The following is a 13,207-nucleotide window of genomic DNA, read 5'->3' on the forward strand; positions in this document are numbered from 1 at the left end:
TATTGTTCATTGTTTATTAATGTTAACTAATTTATTTTACTAATTTTAACAAATATAACCTTATTGTACAGTGTTACCGCTAAAATTGTACAGCTCCGACCTTAGAAATTCTCAATACATGTTTGATTTTGCCACCTCTCACTCTCCGAGCTTGTTTATTGTAAAGGCTGGTGCATGAGTCAAGGCGGTATGCTACACTGTGCTTTCCCACACATTGGAAAGCATTGCTCAGCTGCGAGGATGTTTTCATACTGATGCGCAGCACACGTGGTTTAACCGCAATATCTAAAAACTCGAGGGCGATGAGACGTCTCCCAAGGAGAATAGAGAAAGAATCCTTAAACCTTGAGTAGGTAGAACGGGCAAGATGGTTTTAAGAGCACGAGGCGATTTCAAATTGCATCACAAGCGCATTGACACATAAAAACGCGCCACTCGTCGTTGTTTAGTAATGATCTTTTATCAGTTGTACATCCTCAACAAAGAAGAGGGGATTACTGAGCAACGTTCATGTCTCAACATGCAATAACCCTCTACTGTAAGTCGTTTTCATACTATTGCTCGCGCTTTCTCTTAAATTACGGCTGCGTGATAGACACTCGCCTGTCTGTTGAATTAAAACGGTCTCATCCGCGTGTTTATTGTCTTAGCTATCCTCAATATTGTCAAATATTGATGTGCTATGCTGAAGAGTGCTCAATTAATGTTTGGTTAAATGTGTATGCCAGTCAAGGGAACGGACAGCACTGCTCTCGAGCCCAAGACTACGCGTAATAAAACAGTGTCGTTGCCTCTGTGTTTCATTTAGTTGATTTGTTTATATGGATTTATGCTGCTTGACGTGACTTCTGTTTCTTCCTTGCAGGTGAAAGTGTGTCGTCTTTTGCGAGGGAGTGTACGGAGCTCGAGTTTAACACAGCAGACTCGCGTCTATCTTGAGTTTGATTGTGACTCGTTTGCGTCTTCAAAATGAAGAGGAGGCAAAAGCGCGTTCTGCAGATGGTATTTTTGTTTATGGTGGCTTTAATTTTTCTGCCAAATGTCGGCCTTTGGTCAATGTACAGAGAGAAGAGCCTTATGAAGTCGCATGAGCCTGGAGAACAGGTGAGTAAACACCTTTGATATCTCTGTGACTCTATTTATGTAATAACATCATTTATGAGTTGCTGTCAGTCAGATCTGGTTGAATCATCTGTGAACGACGAGCTTCGATAAGCCTCAAGGCACCTGCACTAGTGCCCTATTGAAAGATATGCACTTCTCATGTAGCCTACTCTCAGAAGTTTTTTAAAACAAACTTCTTGTCAGACTAGCTTCACTTTCAAGATATCTTCCATCGAACTGCTACAACTCCAGACTTTTCTCTTTGAGTACTGTAGTTGCTGTTTGTATATGTGGTAGTTGACTTTGATCGATGAATACATTTTGGGAACTGTTGTAAAGTATAATTTGCATACCATCACTAATGTCTTAAAATTGCTTTGAATATCTTACCTGAGTTCTATTTCACATTAGTTTTCCTATTTTATTATTTTATTATTTAAACTAAGGGTAGGAAAACAGTCAACCACTTTTCTCCAATATTGTGTTTTACCATTTATATTAGCAATTATATTTTGAATCAAAGGACAGATTTTTACCTTATTAAATTCCGGGTTCAATACAAGTTAAGCTCAATCAACAGCATTTGTGGCATAATATTGATTACCACAAAAAATGAATTTTGACTTGCCCCTCCTTTTTTTTTTTTTTTTTTTCTCTCAATTTTTTTTTTTTTGCCTCAATCCGGGTGGCGGTGGACGAATCCCAGCTGCCTCCGTGTCTGAGACCGCCAACTCGCACATCTTATCACGTGGCAAAAAAATCATTTTTGTGGTAATCAACATTATGCCACAAATGCTGTCGATTGAGCTTAACTTATATTGGACCTAGAATATTCCTTTATCTAACTGAGAGATTTTAACTATAGTGCCCCAGAAAATAAGACATTTGACATCAGCAGCAGTACTTTAAACTTTTAAGATATAAAAACACATCTTTATGTGCCTTGCTTAGTTGTTAATGAATAGTTAACCGTACATTATTGTGCATTTGCCTCCCACAAGATTATGCATTTAGGAGCACTTAGGAAGTCAGCAGTTTTGCCTTCAGGGAAACATAAATCACCAGTCAAAAATGAAAGGACATTTTCTTGCACAGCATGCAAAATTGAAAAGGATTATGCTATCATGATCTGATGATAATATTGAATATTTATTGTTGATCTCTCTAATGCTCCCAAGAGAAGGAGCGAGTAATTTAATACTGAATGATTGATCTGTAAGAGATTCACGATAATAGCATCATTTTCATAGGTTTGAATTCCTTAATCATGCTCAACTCCAGCTCTTAGAGAACAACATGGATAAGTTCATTTGCACCACAGCTGGCTGCTTCTTGTGACGAGAGTGCAATCAGTGATTCTCTCAGCCAGCTGTCAGTATGGTATATTTAGTCATTTGAAAGCATCTTGCACTTGGGCTGGGTTGGCTGCATCTCACTTACCATTGCTCTTGTTGACATACTGGTTGTAGTTCCCTACATAGATCATCATTAATATATCACACTTTTTCCTTCTTCTTTCCGCACTGTCAACCAGGCAGTTGAAATCAGGACTTGTGTTAGTGTCTACTGAATCCCCTCTGCTTTCCCCTCTCTAAGCTGTACATGTGCACTGCTCACCAGCTGCTGAGGGGTGTTGTTGGCTCATTTGTCCTTGGGTACCTGCTTGCTTTTGGTTTCTGCAACTGTGATGTTGTTCTTCTTCGCAAGGCAAAAAAAAAAAAAAAAAAAAATGCTGAATATGTTTATTGCATCTCGTAATTGCTCCTCTCTCAATAGTTTTTTCCGGGGTTGTATGGCTTTAGCCTTAGGCGAGCGCAACTGCAAAAAATTATCTTCATTAAAGCCAAATCAGTGAGCAGGCACTGCAGTGTTGACAGGAACAAAACTATCCTAAGACCTCATGCAGGGTATTGTCCTTTCTGTCTCTACTGACCTTTCCTTATAATTTCCTCAAAAGGTATTCTGGAGGCAAAACAACTTCGCCTGCCTCTGTCGAAATTTCACACATGCTTTAATTAAATTATGTGACAGTTAGGCTGCACATTGCTAGTAGGACTGTGTGGTATAGTTAAAAATTGTAATATTCTTGATACTTTTTAGTCTTTTGATGCTATTCAGTATGTACAGTATCTTGATATGTACTGTATGTATTGGGTCAGTGATGTGACGCAATTTGTTTTGCCCTTATCTATTAAATTATGTGAAAATACATTACAAATGCAGTTCACACAATACAATTACTTGAAAACAGCTCTTCTATAATGAACATGTTTCCTGTTACTGAGTTCTAAGTAATTTTTATATTTTTTTTCTAAAAGTAAAAAAACAGAGACAGTAAACAAGATCTCATTAAAGTCTCATTAAAACTGAAATTCTTAATAAATAAATAATATATATATATATATTTATAATATATAATAATATATATATTTTTTTTTTATTTATTTTTTTTTTTGCATGATTAGTGTAGAATAATCTTTTATTATTATTTCTTAAAAAAAAAAAAAAGCAGTGAACCTATTTTATATTGACATATGATTAATATTCGAAAAACTTTTTATTTATTTATTTTATCTCCCTTTTCTCCCCAATTTTGGAATGCCCAATTCCCACTACTTACTAGGTCCTCGTGGTGGCGCGGTTACTCACCGGGTCGTGGAGGACAAGTCTCAGTTGCCTCCGCTTCTGAGACCGTCAATCCTCGCATCTTATCACGTGGCTTGCTGTGCATGACACTGCGGAGACTCACAGCATATGGAGGCTCATGCTACTCTCCGCGATCCACGCACAACTTACCACACTCCCCATTGAGAACGAAAACCACTTAATCGCGACCACGAGGAGGTTACCCCATGTGACTCTACCCTGCCAGCAACCGGACCAATTTGTTTGCCTAGGAGACCTGGCTGGAGTCACTCAGCATACCCTGGATTCGAACTTGAATTCAAAAATTATTAAGGCATGTTTTCACTAAATAAACCAAATAATAATGAATCATTTCCATTTATGTGCACTAATGTATCAAAAATAAACAGCAATATTTACCTACATGCATTTTTACTTAAACATTTTTGTGTCATGACCAGAGTTGGGTAGTAATGTGCTACATTTACTCCATTACATTTACTTGAGTACATTTTTGGAGAAAATGTACTTTTAAGAGTAGGTTTAATAGTGGGTACTTTTTACTCTTACTCAAGGAAATTTCTAATGATTTTTTTTTACTTTTACTTTATTACAATGGGTAGTGGGTTTTAATTAAATAAGTTTTAATGTGTCATTTATTGAGAGATTTTTGAATGGGACTTTTACGACAGTTGAACTTCACAGTTGCACTTTGTCAGTCGAGTCGAGTTCATCACTGCAGCAGCAGCAAGCGCTCAAAACAAACACTTTCTTTCATCACGCAATGCCTTCATTTTACACCAAGACAAGCAGATATTTCAAGATTAGAATTGCAGCTCCAATTTAAGAGAACTCGTTGCGGTGAGTTTTGCCGATTGTGATAATGTGAGCTTGTCTGTTGTGGTGATTGTTATTTTCAGGGTGATTCTGTAACTATGGGCTACTATGACATCAATTTCTTTTTATATTAGTGCTGAAATATATCAGTGCCTACTGTATAAATCCCTGTAAATATCTGCGTTAAGTGTAAATGGCTTTTGCTATGCCGATCGTGTGCATGTGTGTTTTCTGGAGCGCATCTCTGCGCTAGCATACTGCACAGCAACTTTGTGTTTGACAGATGCGGCACATTTTTCTCATGGACAACAGTGAACAAGTTCTGAACTAAAATAAGCCTAACATGCTTCCAAATACAGAGATAAGATGCAGTTTACACTTAATGTACAGAACTAATGATCTAAATTCTTTCTACACTGAAAATACTGTAACTGAACTAAGAATCCATTCAGGACTTTAAAATGCTGTGAAATAGTGAATGTAGCCATTAATAAAAGCATGATCTTGCTTCTTTTTATTCAGCATTATATATGATTGGGCCTGTGGGATATTGTTCACATATTTCACCATAATAATTACTAGAAACTAGTTTCTAAACTTCTCATCTATTTGACAAATTTGTCCAAATCTGACAAGCATCCTTAAAGTGATAGTTCAGCCATAAATTGATGTTCTGTAATCATCATTTCCTCGTCCTTATGTTGTTCCAAACCTGTGCAACTTTCTGTATTTTGTGGAACCTAAAAGATGTTAGACAGAATGTTAGGGACTGACAGTCTTAGTCATCATTCCCTTTTAAAATATGGAGTAAAAAAAACATGAAGTGAAAGTAAATGGTGACTATAAGGCCAATATTCTGACATTTGTGTTGTATTGAAGAAAGAAAATCATACAGGTTTGGAACAACATGAGGGTGAATGATGAAAGAATTTCCAATAATAATAATAATATTGGAGATTTAACGTCCATTATGTTACATATGAAAGTAACTATTGTAGAAGGTTCGTTGTCTGGGTAATGAAGGAGTCAGGAGACAGTGAACTGTCAATGTGAGTATTTTATTTTACTCTTCAGCGTCGTTCATAAAACATAAACAAAAAGGCACTCAGTGGCCAAGTAGTCACACAAACAAACGAGTAAAGGCTTCTATCAAGCACACAGAGGTACAGTCTCTCTCTCTGGCTTCTCTGTCACTCTGACGACTCGTGTGCCTTTTTATGTCTCCCTCCGCCATCACTACAACAAGAAACATGTGTTAGGGATAATGACAAACCAGGTGACGAGCCTTACTGCTCTCTCTATCCCACAGACAGACACGTGACCACACCCCCATCACCACACTATTTACTCGCTTCTTGAGTATTCTTTTAATTGGATACTTTTTTACTCATGTAATTATTAACATAATTACTTTTACTTCTACTTGAGTAATGTTTTTTTTTTTTAAGTAAATGTACTTTTACTTGAGTACAGTTTTTGGCTATTCTAGCCACCTCTGGTCATGATGCAAACAAATCGTTTGAGCTTTGACTTAATTCTTTTGGCTTGATTGCTCTCTAATCCAATGACACTGTCTTTAGAAACATTAATGGACAAATAAAAAGCACAATTAAAATAATTGCAATATCAGAGCCTGGTAGCCTGGTGTATCTAATAAGGGGGGGGAAGTGCCTAAAATTTGCAGTATTCATGAAGTTGCTTAATTTTTTATAGCTAAAATTGCAAATAAATCACGAACATTCTATATATATCAGCCAACCCTAATTGCTAGCCACATAAATTTGGCTCTATACGCTCAGTGCGACATTCAGCAGTGCCCCAGATAGCACTCAATACATGGACTCTCTTGTCTGAATATTTAATGTCATATAATGAAGTAAATCAGAGTCGGCAGCTTATTGATTCTCCAGCATTTTTTAAGAGAATATGATTAGTGGATTGCAAAAGCTTGCTGTGGGGCAAAAGGATGGGTCTCTCAGTGCTGGGAAATGAGCAGTCTCTAGGATCAGACTCAATCCCCTCATGTCAGTCACACACTTTCCTGACTCGAAAGGAGCTTGAGTTAACCAGCTGAAATGAAAGAACTCTGTGCTTTTTATTGTGCACCTGTCAGAGAGGGAGAGATAATTGACAACAGAGAAATTGGGCCAATAAGCCCCCAAGAATACTGGTGAATAAGCCCGCCTTGTGTAGCCTCCTTTTACTATCCGATAGAAATTACCCATGATTGAATCAGCTCTCGAATCCCGAAAATCCTCCATCAGTGATTTTAAGTAAGGCTTAACAAAAATAGCAATCCTAAACTGATGGGGTCTATGGGATGAATATAGTATCAAAATGCGTAAACACTTATCCATCAGTTCGATAAATGTCATGCATGCATCTTACAATCCACACACAAATGCCTTTCAACTTGTGTCTGTGAAATTCTGAATTAAATGAATATGCCACGATTTGTACAAATAGAGACATATTTGTGAATACAAATGTTCCCTTTTGTATAAATGTAACACAATTTGCTTCCCTAACCAAAGGAAGATGTTCCAAATTAAACACAAAATAGCCTTGTAAAGCATTGAACGTGCATTTGTGGATCAAGTGACGTTTGCATTCATTGACATGTTTTTGTGTCTATTCTGTTTTATTTATTTGGATTTTGAGACTTTTTTTTAGCTGTTTTTACCATTGCCGACCCTCACACAAACAACTACCAATGAGTAAGTCCTAAATTCATCCAGAAGTGTGGGCACATCTACCCATTAATTTGGGAAAACTTCACAAATGCATGTTATTAGCCATATACAAATATCTTTTTACTTGTGTCTGTATAATTTATTATTAAATGAATGTGCACCTATTTGTATAAATAGAAACATATTTGTGAATGTAAATGTTCCCTTTTGTACAAATAAATCAGTTTGTGTATGCAACCAAACAAAGATGTTCCAAATGAAACACAAAATGGCCTTGTGAAGTATCGAATGTGCATTTGTGGATCAAGTGACATGCGTGCATTCATTGACGTCTTTTTTGTGTTTGCTGTTTCATTCATTTGAATTCTGAGACTTCCTTCCACTGGTTTTGCCTTGCACGATCCACATGTAACTTCATGTAATAAAAGTAGCTACCACTAGATGGTGGTCTCATTTTACAGATGTACCATCAGGAGGGGTGTGGTTTATTCACAAGGTCACTCGGCATGGGCAGTTTATAAGCACCACTTCAAAAAAACAGCGTCTGAGATCAGCAGAAAGAATCAAAGTTTTGTCTAAATTTTTCTCATATATAACCAAGGATAATGTACTGTCAGATTGTAAAAGGCGAAAAAAGCCAATTTTAGAGTGTAAGTCCTGGTGACAATATGTTTGTGTTACATGTCAGAAGCTTTCTAGCTAATAGGATTCCAGGCCATCCAGGTCTTTGTTTCAGGTCAGCGTTAAGAGTCTACTACTTCAATCTTAACTACGTTTCTAGACTGAAATTCCTGTCTACACAGTGGTTTGTGTCAAAGGATGAGTACAATTCTTAATGTTGTAGTATCCAATAGGGCTGAGCGGAATGGCGACATATATCGTGGCAATGGAATAAAGTGTCAATTGGTTGAAATGTTTCTATATCGTGGTATGAAAATATCTGTGCGTGCAATACTCCACTTGGCTGAAGGTGAGACTGATAGTGAGAGAGACGAACAAACAAACATGGAGATAGATGAACAAACAGAATGCAGGACGACTCCGAACCAAGTCAAACGCAGGAGGAATATATTTTTGCACTAAAAGGTGCAGTCTCACGTTATTGGATGAGAGCCCTGTTTATCAGTTGTTATTAATTACCATTGACACCTTCAAGCTTTCCTACTGACCGTTCTCCCACAAGCACAGAGAGAGAAGCGATCGCAATTACAGCAGGAATTAATAAATAACACCTTTGTCAACAGTGCATTTACAGTGCATCCGGAAAGTATTCACAGTGCTTCACATTTTCCACATTTTGTTATGTTACAGCCTTATTCCAAAATGGATTAAATTCATTATTTTCCTCAAAATTCTACAAACAATACCCCATAATGACAACATGAAAGAAGTTTGTTTGAAATCTTTGCAAATGTATAAAAAAAAAAAAAAATAATAAAAATAAAATCACATGTACATAAGTATTCACACCTTTGCTCAATACTTTGTTGAAGCACCTTTGGCACTAATTACAGCCTCAAGTCTTTTTGAGTATGATGCTACAAGTTTGGCACACCTATTTTTGGGCAGTTTCTCCCATTCTTCTTTGCAGGACCTCTCAAGCTCCATCAGGTTGGATGGGGAGCGTCGGTGCACAGCCATTTTCAGATCTCTCCAGAGATGTTCAATGGGGTTCAAGTCTTGGCTCTGGCTGGGCCACTCAAGGACATTCACAGAGTTGAACCATAGCCACTCCTTTTTTATCTTGGCTGTGTGCTTAGGGTCGTTGTCCTGTTGGAAGATGAACTTTCGCCCCAGTCTGAGGTCCAGAGCGCTCTGGAGCAGATTTTCATCAAGGATGTCTCTGTACATTGCTGCATTCATTTTTCCCTCGATCCTGACTATTCTCCCAGTTCCTGCCGCTGAAAAACATCCCCACAGCATGATGCTGCCACCACCATGCTTCACTGTAGGGATGGTATTGGCCAGGTGATGAGCAGTGCCTGGTTTCCTCCAGACATGACGCTTGCCATTCAGGCCAAAGAGTTCAATCTTTGTTTCTCATGGTCTGAGAGTCCTTCAGGTGCCTTTTGGCAAACTCCAGGTGGGCTGTCATGTGCCTTTTACTGAGGAGAGACTTCCGTCTGGCCACTCTACCATACAGGCCTGATTGGTGGATGCTGCAGAGATGGTTGTTCTTCTGGAAGGTTCTCCTCTCTCCACAGAGAAATGCTGGAGCTCTGTCAGAGTGACCATCGAGTTCTTGGTCACCTCCCTGACTAAGGCCCTTCTCCCCTGATCGCTCAGTTTGGCCAGGCGGCCAGCTCTAGGAAGAGTGCTGGTGGTTCCAAACTTCTTCCATTTACGGATGATGGAGGCCACTGTGCTCATTGGGACCTTCAATGCTGCAGAAATTGTTCTGTACCCTTCCCCAGATCTGTGCCTCGATACAATCCTGTCTCGGAGGTCTACAGACAATTCATTGGACTTCATGGCTTGGTTTGTGCTCTGAAATGCACTGTTAACTGTGGGACCTTATATAGACAGGTGTGTGCCTTTCCAAATCATGTCCAATCAACTGAATTTACCACAGGTGGACTCCAATGAAGTTGTAGAAACATCTCAAGGATGATCAGTGGAAACAGGATGCACCTGAGCTCAATTTTGAGTGTCATGGCAAAGGCTGTGAATACTTATGTACATGTGATTTTTTTCATTTTGTATTTTTAATAAATTTGCAAAGATTTCAAACAAACTTCTTTCACGTTGTCATTATGGGGTATTGTTTGTAGAATTTTGAGGGAAATAATGATTTTAATCCATTTTGGAATAAGGCTGAAACATAACAAAATGTGGAAAAAGTGAAGTGCTGTGAATACTTTCCGGATGCACTGTATATCATGTAGACTCTATAGTTACCAAAATGGATTCCAGTATCTAATGGAAGACAAAATCCAAAACAAGTGATTGAGGGCTTTGCTTCAGAATCAAAGCAAAATGTTTATATTCAAATAGAAAAACCTATTTGTGCTTGTATTGAAATGTGATGCAGAGTAGATAAAACAGATCAAATATTATTTTTAATATTTATTTACTGATAAAGTTTTTCATTGTAATGGACATGACAGGTTTTCCATTAGGCTATATTGGCCATCATTTTAAATAAAAAAGGAACTTACTATTTTTTCATAAGTTTTTTTCATAACTTCCATTAAAATGTGTAGGCTATATTCCACATCATACATATAATTATTGACCAAAAATTATAAATAATATTACCATATACTTTGTTGCTTATATCGCCCACTCCTATCACATGGTTATTTAACCCATTGAAAAAATATATTTTGATATATACGTTACTGTGATATAGAATTTTGGTCATATCGCCAACCCCTACCCAAACACCTGGCACTGTTGCATCCTGTCTCACAGTCAGAAGCTGTAACTTCTTGGTCTCATATAACACAATAAAAGTTTCCAAACCTTACTGCATTGTTTTGAATTTTTTATTGAGAAAAATAAAAAGCATTAATGCAGAAAAACAGCAGCACAGCTAAAAGTGCCTTTACAAAACATGAATCATGACAACAGACATACCATAAATACCTTTATATTAAGGTTTGTACAAGATCTGCTGTTGTAAGAATTGGTTGCCACAATATGTAAATGTATATAAAAATGTTTTTTTGTTGTTGTTTTTTTACCCCAATAAGGCAATGTAACAGTTTAAGGTTGTGCAAGGAGGCGGGAACTGGCTGAACAGTAAACATAAAAGTTTAATGTGAAACTTAACTTAAAACAAACATAAACAAATGCAGACACACATGAAATGCGGCCGTGTGCGTCTCTCTCTCTCTTGAACTGGTGCCTCTGGTTCCCCTTTATCTCGCTCTCCCACTGATCAGCCGATTCAGTGCCAGCCATGCATCATCATGGCCTGGCCACGCTCTCCTCTTCGTCACAGGCATTACATATTAATTCTATGAAATACTATTTCAGATTCAGACAATTATCATTGACTCATTGCTGTCTTTTCAGATTTCTGACCGTGCTTTGCCCGTCAACTTCAAGCACTGACTCACCTGTTCCCAAACTCAGTGGTTCCAGCTCCAATACAGGATACATTTTAAAATGTATAATATGCACCTTTATTGTTCTCTAAAGTTATGTCAGACTTAAGTAATATTTCAATGTATTCAAATGAAAGTGCAATAAACCTTTACCTAAATAATTAACATTGTCTTCTTTTGGCTCCACTTATAATTGTTCACCAAAAAATGAAAATTGTCATCATTTTCTCACCCTCATGTTGTTTCAAATCCATATGATCTATTTTTCCCCTGTAGAACACAAATTGTAAATATTGACATTGCTTTTATTCCCATGTAATGAAAGTGAATGGGGACTGAGGCCGTCAGTCTCTATACATACTACCTACATTTCCTTTCTTGGGACGCAAGTAAATTATGATAGTTTTCATATTTGGGTGAACTATCCCTTTAAATTTGTACATTTTTCATTCAGTGTTTTACCAAGACATTTGAATTTAGTAAGGTTTTAAGAAAGCATGTCAATATAAAAATGACTCAAATGCAAGTCTGTTGGCTGAAGAGGTATTAAATTTATATGCACATATACAACATTTGAAACTTATAGTTAATAAATGCAGGTGCACATCTGCAACTTAATATCCACAGAAAAATTGGAGAAAAATGCTTGCACAATGCTTACCTTTCAGTTTAAAGACAAAGTTTTGACTCTGAATTAGTGTTTGTCAGGTCAAATAAAATGATTTTTTTCATTTTTTTTTTCTGTTTGGTTTGAAACAATACCCTTAAACTACACATTTTATGTACACACACAAACAATGGAATAGAACATCAAACTTGGCACTTTACTTGAGGTTGCCCTACCTCATTGCTACTGCATGGTGTAGTGTAAAATAATTAATAAGTACGTAAAATCTAGATAATTCCTGTATAAATTATAATAGAAAGAAACAAGATTGTTGCCATGAAGCCTTGTGTCTTACCAGTTGCACAAAAGCCCTGCAGCTGTGTCCATTTTTTGTGATGCAGAGACCACAATTTCTCCAATCTTTGGTCCTCCTGTAACTCACAGCCATATACCTCCTGAGTGAATAAATGTAATACACATCATTTACAAGGTTAATATAACATTTGTATTTCTAATGAATAACACTGATCCAGTCTGCCATACCAACACAAAAGTGTTAAAGAATGCTTTTGAAATTCATTTTTATAGTCTTATTCGAAAAATAGTTTTCATTAAATACAGTTACGAAAAAAGAAATAAATAAATAAATTCAAAAAAATCTTACAACAGCAGATCTTGAACAAACTTTAATATAAAGGTATTTATGGTATGTCTGTGTCATGATTCATGTTTTGTAAAGGCACTTCTAACTGTGCTGCTGTTCTTCTGCATTAATGCTTTTGATTTCTCTCTAAAAAAAAAAAAAAACGTTCAAAACAATGCAGTAAGGTTTGGATAATCTTATTGTGCTATATGAGCCCAAGAATTAACAGCTTCTGACTGTGAGACAATGTGAGGTGGGCAATACGACCAAAATTCTATATCACGGTAACAGTATACAGCTTTGGAAAACACCAAAAGTATGTGTTAGGTATGTGTTTGAGTAAAATGAACATTTTTGTTATATTCTGTAAAGTTCTGACTACATTTTTCAACATTTCAAGCCACGCACAAGGTTATCCTGGAAGAAAACATGCTTCCTTCTGCTCTGACTATATCCTCCAACTCAGGATTGTTTTTTTCCAGCAGCACAATGCTCCATGCAACACAGCCAGGACAATCAAGGTGTGGATGGAGGACCACCTGATCAAGACCCTGTCATGGCCAGCCCAGTCTCCAGACCTGAACCTCATTGAAAACCTCTGAAATGTGATCAAGATGAAGATGGATGGCCACAAGCCATCAAACAA

At 37.1% G+C, this 13,207-nt stretch overlaps 1 protein-coding gene across 3 annotated transcripts in view; it reads left to right on the plus strand.

Annotated features, from left to right (window-relative positions):
• The first annotated feature begins 227 nt into the window (after nt 1-227).
• LOC127445467 (polypeptide N-acetylgalactosaminyltransferase-like 6) overlaps nt 228-13,207 on the plus strand; it is a 433,776-nt gene continuing 420,796 nt past the window's right edge. The window contains exons 1-2 of one of the 3 annotated variants that reach the window (XM_051705573.1): nt 228-349; nt 866-1,104. In XM_051705573.1, the coding sequence (XP_051561533.1) occupies nt 970-1,104 (135 nt within the window). In that variant the 5' untranslated portion in view covers nt 228-349; nt 866-969. The other 2 variants (XM_051705572.1, XM_051705574.1) reach the window with 2 other exon arrangements.

Source organism: Myxocyprinus asiaticus, chromosome 8 (genome assembly GCF_019703515.2).
Source record: "Myxocyprinus asiaticus isolate MX2 ecotype Aquarium Trade chromosome 8, UBuf_Myxa_2, whole genome shotgun sequence".
Lineage (NCBI taxonomy): Eukaryota > Metazoa > Chordata > Actinopteri > Cypriniformes > Catostomidae > Myxocyprinus > Myxocyprinus asiaticus.